At 41.7% G+C, this 15,139-nt stretch overlaps 1 protein-coding gene across 1 annotated transcript in view; it reads left to right on the top strand.

Annotated features, from left to right (window-relative positions):
• SLC5A8 (solute carrier family 5 member 8) overlaps nucleotides 1–15,139 on the top strand; it is a 35,707-nt gene that overhangs the window by 9,129 nt on the left and 11,439 nt on the right. The window contains exons 4-10 of the mRNA XM_007670103.3: nucleotides 2,892–2,959; nucleotides 5,619–5,773; nucleotides 8,595–8,735; nucleotides 10,015–10,144; nucleotides 13,179–13,267; nucleotides 13,655–13,767; nucleotides 14,898–14,965. Of these exons, the coding sequence (XP_007668293.2) occupies nucleotides 2,892–2,959; nucleotides 5,619–5,773; nucleotides 8,595–8,735; nucleotides 10,015–10,144; nucleotides 13,179–13,267; nucleotides 13,655–13,767; nucleotides 14,898–14,965 (764 nt within the window). The remainder of the gene's footprint in view (nucleotides 1–2,891; nucleotides 2,960–5,618; nucleotides 5,774–8,594; nucleotides 8,736–10,014; nucleotides 10,145–13,178; nucleotides 13,268–13,654; nucleotides 13,768–14,897; nucleotides 14,966–15,139) is intronic.

The raw sequence follows: 15,139 nt of genomic DNA, 5'->3' as shown, positions 1-15,139 counted from the left end.
TGTGGCATGCTACACCAAACTTCTCCTTCACCTTACTTTCCCAGTCATAGCTGACAATACCACCTGTCTCTTTCCTGTCTCTGAAGCCTGCAACCTTGACATTATCCCTGACTCCTCCCTCTTTCAACCCCTATCATCAGTCTATCTAGTTGGTTTTTTTCCTCTACTACATTTCCCTTCATCTCCATCCAAATCACCACAATGGTCCAGGAACTTTGCATATACCGATTAGACTAATGTGTCGTTATCTCCACCGATCTCCCCTCTCCAGGCAGTATCTCAGCTGCTTGGGTAAATTTTTTAAAACATACTTCTTTACACTTCTCTCCACTCCTCAGGTGCTTAAAATGGTTTCCCATTCCTTCCTACCTCAAGCAAAAACTCCTGACCGCTGGCCCTAGGGTATCCCATCAACTCTTTTTATCTTACCTATCCACTCTCTTCTCCCATGATACCCTGGCTCACACTCTTCGTTCCTCTCAAGCTAACCCTTGTCTTCTGCCTCATTCTTGTCTCTACCACCGCGAACCTTTTGCTCAGGTTCTCCCTCTTACCTGGAACACCACCTCCTCACCCACTTGGTATCTCTCAGTCCACAGCTCTCCCCATTTTCAAAGCCCTGCTAACACATCTCCAGGTGACCTTCCCAAATTCATTTTAAATCTCCCTGTCTATAGTACTATTTACGAAGCACTTACTTTGTGCAGAGCAGAACAGATACCTGTTCCTATTCCTTTTGGTTCAGTACTTCTGTACCACCGAGGCCCGTAACTAGTAATAATAATAATAATGTTGGTATTTGTTAACAGTGCTTGGCACTGTTCTAAACACTGAGATAGATACAAGGTAATCAGTTTGTCCCATGTAGGGCTCGCAGTCTCAATCCCCATTTTACAGATGAGGTAACTGAGGCACAGAGAAGTGAAGTGACTTGCCCAAGGTCACACAGCTGACAAACGGATCCGGGATTAGAACCCATGACCTCTGACTCCCAAGCCTGGGCTCTTTCCACTAAGCCACACTGCTTCTCATTAACTACTTCCTAGCTCTTCCATAGTTTTCTTCTCCATGTCTTAAATAACCTATTACTTCAGCTGTAACTCCACATTCCCCTTTCCTTTGTCCTTCTATCTATAATTTTAATTCAATCATAGTTATCGAGCACTTACTGTGTGCAGAGCACTGTACTAAGCACATGGAAAGTACAATACAGCAATAAAGAGAGACAGTTCCCGCCCACAACGAACTCGCAGTCTAGAGGACTGTCCGTCTCCCCTGTTAGAATGTAATGTCCTTGAGAGCAGGGATCAGGCCTACTGACTGTATTGTACTTTTTATTGTATTTGTACTTTCTCAAGTACTTTGTACAGTGCTCTGTACCTAGTAGACGTTCAATAAAAGTTGATCGTGGGGGCGGGCAGGGGGAGATATAAAAAGGATTGTAGGACAAAGTCCTGTTTCTCAAGTAATGATTCTCTCCTTGAAGCATATCTCAACCCAATTAAAACACAACATATAAAAAATGCCACACTGGTCAGGGAGTCTACAGGGTAAGTAAGCAACCGCCTCAGGCTTATTGTCAGAAGGTTTGGCAGCAGTTAAGACTTTCAGAGGTCCCAGCCTGAAATAGAAGCAACAGCTGAGTTATCAGGGATCTGGATAGGAAAACAGTGGGCTCACATCAGGGTTCCCCCTCCCTCACTGGGAAATCACTCTAGGAACAAGGGTTCAACTGACTTCTGCAGGACCTGCTGAGGATGATAATAATAATCGTGGTCTTTGCTTACTCCACGCCAGGCACTGTACTAAGTGCTAGAGTAGATACCAGATAATTGGGTTGAACCCAGTCCCTGTCCCACAACGGGTCAGAGTCTTAATCCCCATTTCACAGATGAAGTAACTGAGGCACAGAGAAGTGAAGCGACTTGCCCAAGGTCACACAGCGGGCAAGTGGTGGAATCGGGATTAGACCCCAGGGACTCTGACTTCCGGGCCTGTGCCCTTTCCACTAGGCTACGCCACTTCTATGTTACATATATGCCTGCAAGCAGAGTAACATGGTAACATACCAAAAGCTGAGCATACACAACATGACAAGATAATGGCTTAAGGAATAGGAAGAAGCAACAAATTTATTCCTGCCTTGGGTGGCTAGGTCCATGAACCTGGCCCCGCATTCTGGGTCAAATTGATCTTTTCATCCAGAGAAAACTGAGGAGATACGTGGTCGTTTTTTTTTTCTGTTATCCATCCTAATGATTAGGATTTCCTTATTTTTCTCTACTAACCTGTCACCCATGAACAGGGCTGCATTAACACAGAAAATCAGAAATGTGGCTTAGTGAAAAGAGTGTGGGTCTGGTAGTCAGGATTCTTGGGAGATCTAGGTTCTAATTCTGCTTCCACCACTGGTTTGCTGTGTGAGCTTGAGCAAGTCATTTAGCCTCCTTGTACCTCAGTTCCCTCATCTGCAAAGTGGGGGTAAGGCGCCTGCCTGCCAGGGGCTTACAATCCATTTATCTTCTATCTTCTCTAGTGTTTAGCACAGAGAGTAAGTGATTAATAAATGCTACTCAACTAAAAGCATTCAGTTTGCAGGTTTTTGAATTTGGAAGTTTGCAACAGAGCGGTGACAAATGAGTGCATATGTATTTGTGTGTATCTATAACAACATTTTGCTAGATATCTTTTCATCTTAGAAAAAAATATTTAAAATATTCATCCTCTATTTTTATTATATTATGGTTCAGTTTGCAATGAACAAAATGAGTAAGTGATTCAAAAGCAGGATCCAAAAATGTTAGCTATTGTGTGATTTTTATATGCCTCTAAAACTTGTTTAGTAATATCTGTTTCAAAAAACAAATTTAAAGCTGTGCATTTTCCTTCAGTCACAGGATTTGAATTATGGGGGGCTGTAGTTACAACAGGACTCGTCTGCACTTTCTACTGCACCTTGGTATGTTGATGCTTTATGTCTGTATAGAAGATTCTTATTCAGTTTGTCAAATTTGAAGTTTGCTCTTCAGACAGAGGTGGTGGATTTTCAATTTATGTAATTTCCTATTGGTCATCAGCCCAAATCTTCCAGGTACATATCCTAGAAGAATCCCAGCCAAAGTCCTTTATCAAGGACACTTGTGAGGGCTTTTTCAGAATTTCCGTGCTGTACCTGGGTCTCGCCCCAAGATGGTCAAGGTCTGGGGTCAGACAGAGAAGGAATTGAATGGAATGACAAAAATATTCTGCTGGGTGTTCAGGGTTTCTCTGCACTCATTTTAGAGTGTGTAGCCTGCTGACAATGCCAGAACATTTTCTGGTTTAGCCAGGTGTAAACACTACTGGATTGGAGAGGCATCTTCTTACTTTTGAGTCTAAAAGGGGTCGTGGGTAGTAGTTTCTCAGAGTCCATCACAAAACGATGGATGAACCCATCCAGTCTTGAGAGCTTTGGGGCCGAAAACCTGCATGAAGGAATTGATTATAATCCTAGCGCTCGGCATAGTAATAATAATTGTGGTATTTGTTAAGTGCTTACTCTGTGCCAGGCACTGTAGTAAGCGCTGGGGTACATACAAGGTAATTGGGTTGGACACAGTCCCTGGCTCACATAGGGCTCACAGTCTTAACCTCCATTTTCCAGATGAGGTAACCAGAGGCGCAGAGAATAATAATAATAATAATAATAATGGTATTTGTTAAGCACTTACTATGTGCTAAGCACTGTTCTAAGGTAATCAGGTTGTCACACGTGGGGCTCACAGTCTTAATTCCCATTTTACAGATGAGGTAACTGAGGCCCAGAGAAGCAAAGTGACTTGCTCAAGGTCACACAACAGGCAAGTGGCAGAGCTGGAATTAGAACCCAGGTCCTTCTGACTCCCAGGCCTTTGTCTATCCACTAAGCCACACTGCTTCTCTCTGTAGTTCCAGCTTGCTGTATTCTCATTGGAACAGTGAGCACAACAAGTAGGTAGGAGGGTAATGGTGCAGCACATGGTGAAGGGTGTTCAAAAAATTTATATGCAAAACCCATCTATGGCTCAAGATGCCACGGCATTAGGCCGATCCGCGGACGGCTTTGGCACAGCACCGTGCCAGCTGCTGTGGTCTTTTGCCTCCCATGGTAGCTGCTTTTCAGGATTCCTTCTGAGCCCCTCCATCACAAGAGAGGACAGAGGTGGTTAATAATAATAATAATAATAATAATAATAATAATAATAATAATGTTGGTATTTGTTAAGTGCTTACTATGTGCTGAGCACTGTTCTAAGCGCTGGGGTAGACACAGGGGAATCAGGATGTCCCACGTGGGGCTCACAGTCTTCATCCCCATTTTACAGATGAGGGAACTGAGGCCCAGAGAAGTGAAGTGACTTGCCCACAGTCACACAGCCGACAAGTGGCAGAGCTGGGATTCGAACTCATGAGCCCTGACTCCAAAGCCCATGCTCTTTCCACTGAGCCACGCTGCTTCTTTGCTTAGAAACCTTCACAACTATTTGGCTGTTTCACTTCCTTACTGGGGTGAGGTGTGAGTTGGATTTTGGTTGGGATTTTGGGTTTGGTTTGGTTTTCCACTTGAGTGCAAAAAGTCTGGGTTTTTTTGTGTGTTTTTTAAAGATGGATCTAGACTCTTGGGAAGGACACAGGCCTGGGAGTCAATTTCTGCATTTTGTCTGCTTGCATGATCCTGGGCAAACAATAATAATAATAATAATAAATACCACTATTATGGTATTTGTTAAGCGCCTACTATGTACCAGGCACTGTACTAACTGCTGGGCTAGATACAAGCAAATTTGGTTCGAAACAGTCCCTGTCCCACATGGGGCTCACAGTCTTCATCCCCATTTTACAGACAAGGTAACTGAGGCACAGAGAAGTAAAGTGGCTTGCCCAAGGCCATGCAGCAGATAAGTGATGGAGCCAGGACTGGAACCCATGTCCTTCTGACTCCCAGGCCCGTGCTCTATCCACTATGTCGGAAAATCACTTAACTTTTCTGTGCCTCAGTTTCAACAACCGTAAAATGGGTTTAATTATCTCTTCTTCCTCCTAGGTAGATTTCAAGTCCCATGTGATAGGGGGACAGTGCCAGTCCTGATTATCCTATATGTACCCCAACATTTAGTACAGTACTTTGGGCATAGTGATGGCTTCACAAGTATTAATAATAATGTTGGTATGTGCAGAGCACTGTTCTAAGCGTTGGGGTAGACACGGGAATCAGGTTGTCCCACGTGGGGCTCACAGTCTTAATCCCCATTTTACAGATGAGGTAACTGAGGCACAGAGAAGTTAAGTGACTTGCCCACAGTCACACAGCTAAGTGGCAGAGCTGGGATTCGAACCCATGACCTCTGACTCCAAAGCCCAAGCTCTTTCCACTGAGCCACGCTGCTTATTATTAGTCTGAGAGGGAGCATAAAAAGTACATTCCAGAAAGATGGTTATTTCCTCTAAGTCTCTGGAGGAGCATATTCCTCAGCCTCTATCGGTAACTTTATTCTGTCTCCCAGCCCTCATGATACAAACATTCTTTGATCATTAGTATGAATAAAAGCTAAGTGCAAAAATCAGAACTATTTAAAATTCTCAATGTTCTTTTCCCTCAGGGTGGTCTGAAAGCAGTCATCTGGACGGATGTTTTTCAAATTGGAATCATGATAGCTGGATTTTTATCTGTGATTATACAGACTGCAGTGATTCAAGGTGGAATGGGAAATGTTCTAAAACACGCTCGGCTGGGAGGAAGATTGAGGCTATGGGAGTAAGTTTCCCTTTGTCTTATGTTTAAAAGACGGGTTTTCTATTGAAAACAGTTCAGTAAGGATATGGTAGAAGAAGCTACTAATAAATGAACTTATAAGGGCAGCTGATGACGCCTAGGATTCTCCTTTGTCTTCATTCTTCTTGACTGATACATATCTCCTTGACTACATGTTTCTCTTTTTTCCAGCCCTCTTCTCTTTCTTGCCTTTTCCTCTTCTTTCTCTCTGATTCTTTCCTCATCTTGTTTCTAATTTCATCCTTCCATCTGTCAATCAGTTGGTATTTACTGAATAGTTATGATGTGTAGAGCACAAAACTAAGTGCTTGTGAGAGTATAATCAATGACATGATCGCTTCCTTCAAGGAGATGACAGGCACATCATAATTTAGAGAGGAGGGAAGAAAGAATGAATAGATGGATGTGTAGATGTGAAACTGCGTAATAGTAGAGTATGTACACCAGAGTGTTCAGAAATTCTCCCAGTGATTGAGTTGATCAGGTGCAGGTGTGACACAAAATTGCAAAAGTGGTAGTTGGGAGGATGTGACCCGGAAAGAAGAAAAATTAAAGGGTAAAGTCTCCCGGGGAGGTGAGATTTCAGTAGGGCTTTGAAGGTGAGGAGAACTGTGGTCTTGCAGATTTAAAGGAGAGAGAGAGAGTATCAGGCAGTAAGAAGGGATTGTTTGGACAAGGAAGAGTGCTGTGAAGGTTACCTGGAACCCAGGAGTTGGTGGTGCAGATTCAGTAAAGGAACGGGATGGGGTGAGAGTTGATTTCAGTGGATAGGATAATGTTGAGAGAGTGGATTTGTGCATCAAGTGGGGAGGTTTGGTAAGGGTTGTGATGTCTTGGGGTAAGTGGAGGGTGTGTAAAGATCAGAAGTCTCTGTGAAGGGAGATGTGGATGAGATTATAGGTCAGGAGGTGGTAGTCGGAGAGTGGTATTTGAGAGGCGATGCATTTAGAAATCGTGTAACTACCGATGATGAGTTTCAGTGAATGAGCAATATGACCTGTGAGCTGGGGTGGAGCAAGAGGGCTGAGGAATTGAGAAGTGAAAGGAACAGGCTATTGGGAGATCATCAGGAATGTCCAAGTGGATCCCGAAGGCCCTAAGGACAAGTATAGGAGAGGAGAAGAGAGCAGGAAGGAAACAGGCAGAGGTAGGATTCCTTGTTTTTTTAATCCGGTTTGTCTTTCTCTTTCAATCACTTCACCTTTCTTTTTCTATCTGTCCTATATTCTTTTCTCCTTCTCTTTCCCTGCCTGCTCCTTTCTCATGATCGGTTTTCCTCTTTCCCTCTCTGCCTGTCTCCCTTCCTTCCTTATCCCTTCCTTCCTTGTCCTCCTTGTTTCCCACCATTCTCATTTCCCCTGTCTTCCCTGAGGACTTCATGGTGCCCCCCAAACTGTCAGCTATTCTGGGCCCTCCAGCTCTGATCCATATTGTGCCACGCTAGCTCTCTGTGTGATCCCGGTTCACCAACTCAATTGCACTGGCATGCCATCTTCCGATAACACTGGATTCCACCAGTTTAAAAAAAATCTAGTCCTTGACTGATTCCAGAACTCCCATCATCTTTAGGCTGCCTCCCATCAACTCCATCTCTTCTTGTCCAGTTTTCCATTTCTCTCACCCCATTTACAGAGTACAAGCTGTTTCAGAGGTAAGCCATTACTTAAAGTAGTTGCAGAAGGATGTGACTGGTCACGAGAAGGGCAGAATAAACTTTTTAAAGATTTTCTGAAGCACTATTTTGAGAAATTTGGCATAGGTGTTGACTGCAGGGAGACGAACAGTAGCAGACAGGCAAGTACGGCAATTGGTATCGGAGTCGCTTTTAAAGAGCCGTCATTTTATAATATTCTAAAGCTAAGAGAAAGGATTAAAAAAAATTTTGCTGGGCATTGCAGTAACAGAGATGAAGAGTACAACCCAGTATAAAAGAGATTCTTGATTATTCTTCAGTCTTTTCAGCCTTGTCTGCAAAACACTTTTTACGTAGGGTAACTTGGCCAGTTAAAAGGGATGTACTTAAAATTAGCTTCATCTTTTGGCTACTGCCTTCCATTCCGGTTCAAGACGAAGGGGGCCAGTTCTCTTCATACTTGAGACAACAGTTCTATAGAGAAACCCTTATTTCTTCTCCTTACCATGGTCGCTATTATCTTTCCAAAATCCAACCAACCTCACAGGGGTTTTTGAGGTTTGTTAAAGAAATAAAAACCAATGAGGAAAAGTTATTTCCGTATTTACTGGATATAAATTTAAATATGCAGAAGTTATGTTCATGTATATTATACACCAAAGGAATGTGAGCCCTGGGACACCTATAAGAAAGTACAGAGGGTCCTGGGAGGGAAAGATGGTTTGAACCAGAAATATTTTCATTGCTACCAAATAAAGAAGCATTAAACATTATCGAGACCTCAGATCTTGGTGTCTGCCTGCGATCGGGGCTGAGAGGAGACGCTCTGGCTGCCAAGTAACATGTGGACCTGAGGAAGCCGTGGGAGGAGCAGGGAAGCACTTTCTCTGCGAGCTTCCTGTGGCCAACCCCAGGATATGCCTAGTAGGCCCTGATGACCTTTTAGGAGATGCCCGGGCGGCCGTGACAAGGGGTTCAGGGACTGGGGGTGCACTGGGCAGAGAAGGTCCCCAACCCTGCATTCCACGAGTGGAAGAAATGGAGGGCTTGAGAGAGGACACATTGGAGGCTGACCAGGGACTGTGCTGGGGGGCGGGATCTTTTGCTTGAGATTTAGGGCTGAGAACCCCAGTTAATGTCACATCTTTTGTTTTTGTTGTTTTCATTTAGTTTTAATCCGGATCCTATGCAAAGGCACACCTTCTGGACACTTTGTATTGGTGGAACCTTTACATGGGCTGGGATATATGGTGTCAACCAATCTCAAGTTCAGCGATATTTGTCCTGTAAAACCAGATATGAAGCAAAACTGTAAGTTTCTCTAACATACATCTCCAATGATGGTTTAACTTTCCCATCAAGGACAATTACCATTTCTATAAATATTACTAAAGGAATGGTGAAATCAAAATGTTAATAACACTTTCTGTTTCAAACTAGGTTATTTAAAATAAAGTGAAAATATACCAGGGTCAAGTCAGAATGCATATCATCAGTATTAAATGAGGGCCAAACGTGTGCCTTAGAGGGTTGGGGAACATTACACTGAAATTAAAGGTATGATCTTTGTCCCGGGGTAGCTAACAACTTAATGGTAGGCAATATGGGCTAGTGGAAATAGCACGGGACGGGAGTCAGGAGATCCATAGGTTCTAGTCCCAAATCCGCTACTCGCCTGCTGTGTGACATCAGGCAAGTAAGGGACTTGACCTCTCTATGCTTCTGTTTCCTCATCAGTAAAATGGAGATAAAATACCCATTCCCCTTCTTTTGTATTATCTTGTCTCTACCCCCACTGCTTAGCACAGCGCTTGGCACAGAGGAAATTGTTAATGCCATTTGTATCATTAATGGGAAAGTCAGCAGACAAATTGATGACTACATAGTAAAGTGATACATATATATACAACTCTCCATCACAATTAAGTAGTTAAGTTAAACACAATTCAGGAGATTTTTTTTTTAACACTGTTGGAGGTGCTGATTGTGATAGTGATAATGGCAGTGGAATGGGATTGCTGCTAGGATTCTTCCCCAACCAGATTCCAATATAAGAAGGGGAAGGAATGGGTCAGAAAAGAGAGAGGCTTGGCTCACCACAGCAGACCCAATGTCTGTAGTTTTCCTGCTTCTCTGGTTTCCCTCAGCCCTTAGTCCTCACTCCAGTGGGCTGCTTCGACTTTTCTTCCATTAACTTGCATCAACCTGGTTCAACTTCTCCACAGAAGAAGAACTGAGATGTCTCTGCTTTACTTCTGAAGACCAACATAATGTTTATTTGCATAATATACTATACTAAGTTATTGCAAAATCCACAGCAAGGAAAACCCAACCTGTAGTATTCTGTGTTGAATGCATGTCTCATGTCCCCAAGCTGTTTCTTCTGGCACTGCAGTGCCCCATATCTGACTGTGCTCAACAGTGATTGGTATTTCCTAATCCTGTAACAGCACTCCAGCCAAAATGCATAGTGAAAATATATTCTGGCAAGACTGCGAGTAAAGGAACATGACAATGTAGACCTGTTTTTTTCCAGCTGGTATGTTTAGCTCTTTAACTAAGTTAGTTGTTTTCTTGCTTCTCATTTTAGGTCTCTGTATATAAATCTTGTGTCGCTCTACATAATTCTTTCCAGTGCAGTGTTCTCGGGACTGTCCCTGTACTCAGTGTACCGGGAATGTGATCCATGGACGTCAAAGAAGGTGTCAGCACCAGATCAGGTTAACTACTCTAACTTTTAATATATACACATGTCTGCTGATATTCACATCCTGCCATTCCTCCCCCAAATCTCCCGTTACTCAATTTGTCCTACTGCCCTTCTGTTCTTGAATGTTGATCGATCAGAATTTCTTGACACATTCACATAAGTTTCTAGTAACCCATATCGGATAATGCAGAGTCTGATCTGTTGTGAGGAAAGAACACCTATGTGAAAAATGGGAATGACTAAGTTCTGGTAGGGGGAGACTAATTATGAAATAATTTCTAACCAAATCATTGCCAAACTAATAAAATTTGGTTTGAGTTTAATCATTAGATGTTATCCTGCTTGGTACCATATTTGTTCAAAACTGTCATGTTAATAAATGATTCATATGTGGAATTTGGGAAAGGAAGTCCATCATTAATGGTGGAAGACTGACTATAGAACTGTTACAGACACCATCAGGCATTTTAAAAGCACATAGGTTAGCACAGGAAAATTTATGTATTTAAGAAATCCTAAACCAATTATTTATCATTTACTGAGCTATAGCTAACGTAGACTCTGGGACTCACCACATAAAATGCACATCAAAAGCTGTTGAAGAAATAAAGAAAGTGGAGTTGTGCTGAACCCAAAGCCATCTGTGAATTGATGCTAGCCAGGCTTCCAACTATGGAAACTGAAGTCCACGCAAAAGATTGAAAGAAGTTGGTGCCAACCAATCAATGCATCAATCAATCAGTAGTATTTACTGAGTGCTTACTGTGAACAGAGCACGATACTAAGCCCACGGGAGAGTACAGTATAACAGATATTATTTGGTAGACATGTTCCCTGTCCACAAGGAGCTTACAGTCTAGAATCTTAACGAGAAGCAGCATGGCTCGGTGGAAAGAGCACAGGCTTGGGCATTTACCTGGTATATCACCTTGGGCAATTCACTTACCTTCTTTGTGTCTCAGTTTTCTCATCTGTAAAAGGGGCATTCCCTTTTCCCCCACATGGACTCACAATTTGAGACCAGGACAGTGTCTGATCTGATTATCTTGTATTTACCCCAGCACAAAGTACAATGCTTGACACATAATAAGCGTTTAACAAAAAAAAAAAAGTGGCAATGAAAATAAGAAATTTCAATGATAAGTTTTGTCTGTAGATGAAAACATTTCTGGTTGAATAGGCAAAATAAGTTTTTTTAAAATTTTTTTCCAAAGAGTAAATTAGGAAGTTTTGGTGTTAAAGATAAATGTAAGAATTGTGACATCTAAAATGGAATTAATAAAAATATTCCCAAGGTTTCCATTGTTAATGAAGTTAAATGCAGTTGCTAATAATGAAACAAGCAAAAAGGAATAGAAGAATTACAATAACTTGCCAAATAGGCAGAAAAATGTCCTGTTGCTTTAATTAATTAAATAGGATAAATGGGATTTTGATGATCCATATTTTTTCAATAGTATTTAAGGGCCTACTGAGTACTTAGCACCTGCTAGAGTACATCATAAGCAAAACTCGTGCTATGTTACCTTAAGGGATTTATAATCTAATAGGACAGACAGATAGGCCTAATTACAATTAATGCAAGCAGGAGAAAGAGCAAGGATATGGCTGTAAGATGAATGTCAGGATGAAACAGCTGAGGAGAAAAATGAATATTCATAAGAAGAAGTGAGGAGGGGACTAAGATGGCTTTGTTGATGTGACAATCAGGAGGAGATAAATTTTGTTGTTGTTGCCAAAAGAGCCACAGAGAAATTGCTAAGTGTACATATATAGGCTGGACGATCAATATAGTTTCCATGTTTATTCCTAAATTCTTGAAAGGCATCAAATCTTCTTTGCTTGTGCTACACTTGCCAAGAAAGTCAAATGATGCCCCTGCAGTTTTCCGGCTCTGGGCTGTCTACCTGTGAGTCCTAGCGTGTATTTTAAGAGAAATGTTGTTTTAGGTTTTGGTTTTCATTATCTTTTTTAGTTCTTCCCTGGTTTTTCAAAAGAAAGTGGAAAAGACTTTCCAGCCTTTACTGAGCCACTGTGAATGTGATACTCAGTGCCACCTTATAAAATAGGTGAGGGCACAGTGGTGTCTGCAACTGATGATGTCTTAGAGATAGTCTGCCTTACAACCGTAGATGGCACCCATTCTTCTCCTCAGCTGTCTTGTAACACATACCATTGGTATGGTGGACTGTGCGGGAATGTGGATGGCTCAGTGTAAACCGTTACCTCTAAGGTGTTTTTTTAAAATGGTATTTGTTACCACTCCTACTCATAATAATTGTGGTATTTGTTAAAGCTCTTACTATGTGCCAGGCACTGTACTAAGCACTGGGGTGGACACTAGCAAATCGGGTCAGACGCAGTCCCTGTCCCGCATGTGGCTCACAGTCTTAATCCCCATTTTACAGATGAGGGAACTGAGACACAGAGAAGTGAAGTGACTTGCCCAAGGTCACACAGCAAATGGCAGAGCTGGGATTAGAATGCAGGTCTTTCTGACTCCCAGGCCCATGCTCTATCCACTAAGCCACAGCACTTCTCAAAAACTAAGGCAATTCATCCTGCTAGTAGTAGGACATGATTTTCCTCTTAGACACTGGTGTCGGAATGCTACTATATTGTCATCGCCCAAGTGTGCAAGAGAGTCTCACAAGGTCACACACACCCATTGAAACAGTTTCACCATTAACAGGTTATCTGCCTTTGAGGCAAAGGATGACACTACATTAGAGACTCATTTAGGTCAGCTGTGTGACTTTGGGCAAGTCACTTCTCGGTGCCTCAGTGACCTCATCTGTAAAATGGGGATTAAGACTGTGAGCCTCACCTGGGACAACCTGATTACCCTGTATCTACCTCAGCTCTTAGAACAGTGCTCGGCACATAGTAAGCGCTTAACAAATACCAACATTTAGGTACTAATACCAACATCTACTGCTCTGCTCTCCCGGTTCGAACAATCCCCTAGTGGTCCTTCACCAGTCACCAGTAGATACTTGGAGCTGTGTTTATATGTGACTGAAAAGTCATTTTCTGCATTTCAGCTGATGCCATACTTAGTATTGGACATTTTTCGAGAATTTCCAGGAATGCCAGGACTTTTTGTAGCCTGTGCCTACAGTGCGACATTAAGGTAATACCCGAAACCAGGAAATACTTGATCTTACTATGACCGTCATGTGGCTAAATGTCAAGAGTTGTTTAGAGATGATGTCTTAAGATGGTTCTTAAGTATTTGATGTTTAACACTGTTAATCCATTTTATCTTGATAACATAAACGTGGTCGTTCAGAAAATTGACTGCAAGTTTTAGACTATTTGAAATCAGTTTTGCCTACAAAGCTGTTAATTTTAATCCTTTTTGATGATACCAACATTTATAAAAGGGAAATATCCCAGTAAATAGCTGGTAAATACCAAGGGTGATGACTTCTGTTCTCTTCTTTCATATGTTTAGTAGTTGATTTATGATTTCAGTTAAGATGCTAAAAAGGAGAATTTTCTATTTTTTCTTCTACAGCACAGTGTCCTCCAGTATCAATGCATTGGCTGCAGTAACTGTAGAAGATATCATTGAACCTCACTTAAGATCCCCCTCCGAGTATACCCTGTCTTGGTTCTCCAAAGGAACAAGTAAGTGCCCAGTAAACACTAAATTATCATATTTCATAGCATGTGGAAAATTCAGTAAACATCATGATGTATTTATTTTTGAGGCACTTCAATTTCTATCTTTAGCATACTTAATGGAGGGTACAGGCAATAACGATAACCTCTACCCAATAACACGTTTTATCCCCAGTACTTAAAATGAATAAGAAGTGGGAATACATCCACCGTAGGGCAATCTTTATGTTCGTTATTACATCGGAAATCTACTGGGGCTGGCAGGAAAGAAAGATTTGGATATCTTATGCTGAATCCCATTAATATTGTTCTTTTGCAGGGCAGTTTACAAAATGTTGTTCTTAGTTGTGACAAGAAATCTTTGAGTAATGCATTATTGATGTAAGAAATGGGTGAGAGCACAACATCATCTGCTAAAAGAGCTCTCTCAGAGATATTCTGTTCTACAGCCACATATTGGGCCCATTACCCATGTCAGCCATCTTGTGATGCTTGCTGTAGCTATATGGGGAGCAGATAGCACCACTATTCTCCCTTTTTTCCCCCTAGCAAACCTTAACCTAAGGCTGTGTGAAGATGGATGGCTTGAGATAGCAGTGCCATTTGGGGGTTCCCTTGGTCTCTGAGCACCCCTACTCATGGGTATCTTGTTAATCTGGTGGATAAGGAGAAGGCAATGTGCCCTACTTCATTCCCTACATAGTGCTGAAAAATTGTCCTTTAGTGATACACACACAGATTGTTTTACTGATGGCAGTGTCATTTCTGCATGTGAAGGACAGTTCTCATGCTTTCCCACAAATGTTTATGTAGAGAATAGGTTAAGAATACAAAAGTTCTCAATCTTTTTATGATTCCCAGATATTCTTTACCCATATAATCAATTTCCAACCAATATTTAGGCACAAAACAAATGTGTGTGTTTGTATATTTTTTTCTATTTCAATTTCAACCAGTCCCTTGGTTGTCATAACTGCTCCACCCCCACCTTTTCTTTCCTGTTTGGAATGATGTAGATATATTCTTAACCAGTTTTATTTTCACTAGCCTATTTGAAAGCTATGTTTATCCTGTTGAGGCATTTGATCATTTGATTGCATAAGATTTTTATATTTTCTTTTAAACTATTAATTTAGGTGTGTTTTATGGAGTATTTTGCATTGGCATGGCTGGGCTGGCATCTCTAATGGGAGCTTTGTTACAGGTAACCATTTCACCTCCTGAAACTATGTAGAATCAGTGTTGAGCATCTAAAGTTGCTCAGTAATAACAATAGATAATTGATACTAGACAATTCAGTTCTAACAACTGGTAAGCACTCTATTACATGAAACCTTTTCATATGCCATGGGCTACAAAAAGAGGAACCGCAGTACCA

This window comes from Ornithorhynchus anatinus, chromosome 14, assembly GCF_004115215.2.
Source record: "Ornithorhynchus anatinus isolate Pmale09 chromosome 14, mOrnAna1.pri.v4, whole genome shotgun sequence".
Classification (NCBI taxonomy): domain Eukaryota; kingdom Metazoa; phylum Chordata; class Mammalia; order Monotremata; family Ornithorhynchidae; genus Ornithorhynchus; species Ornithorhynchus anatinus.
This window is presented reverse-complemented; position numbering and strand designations above follow the sequence as displayed.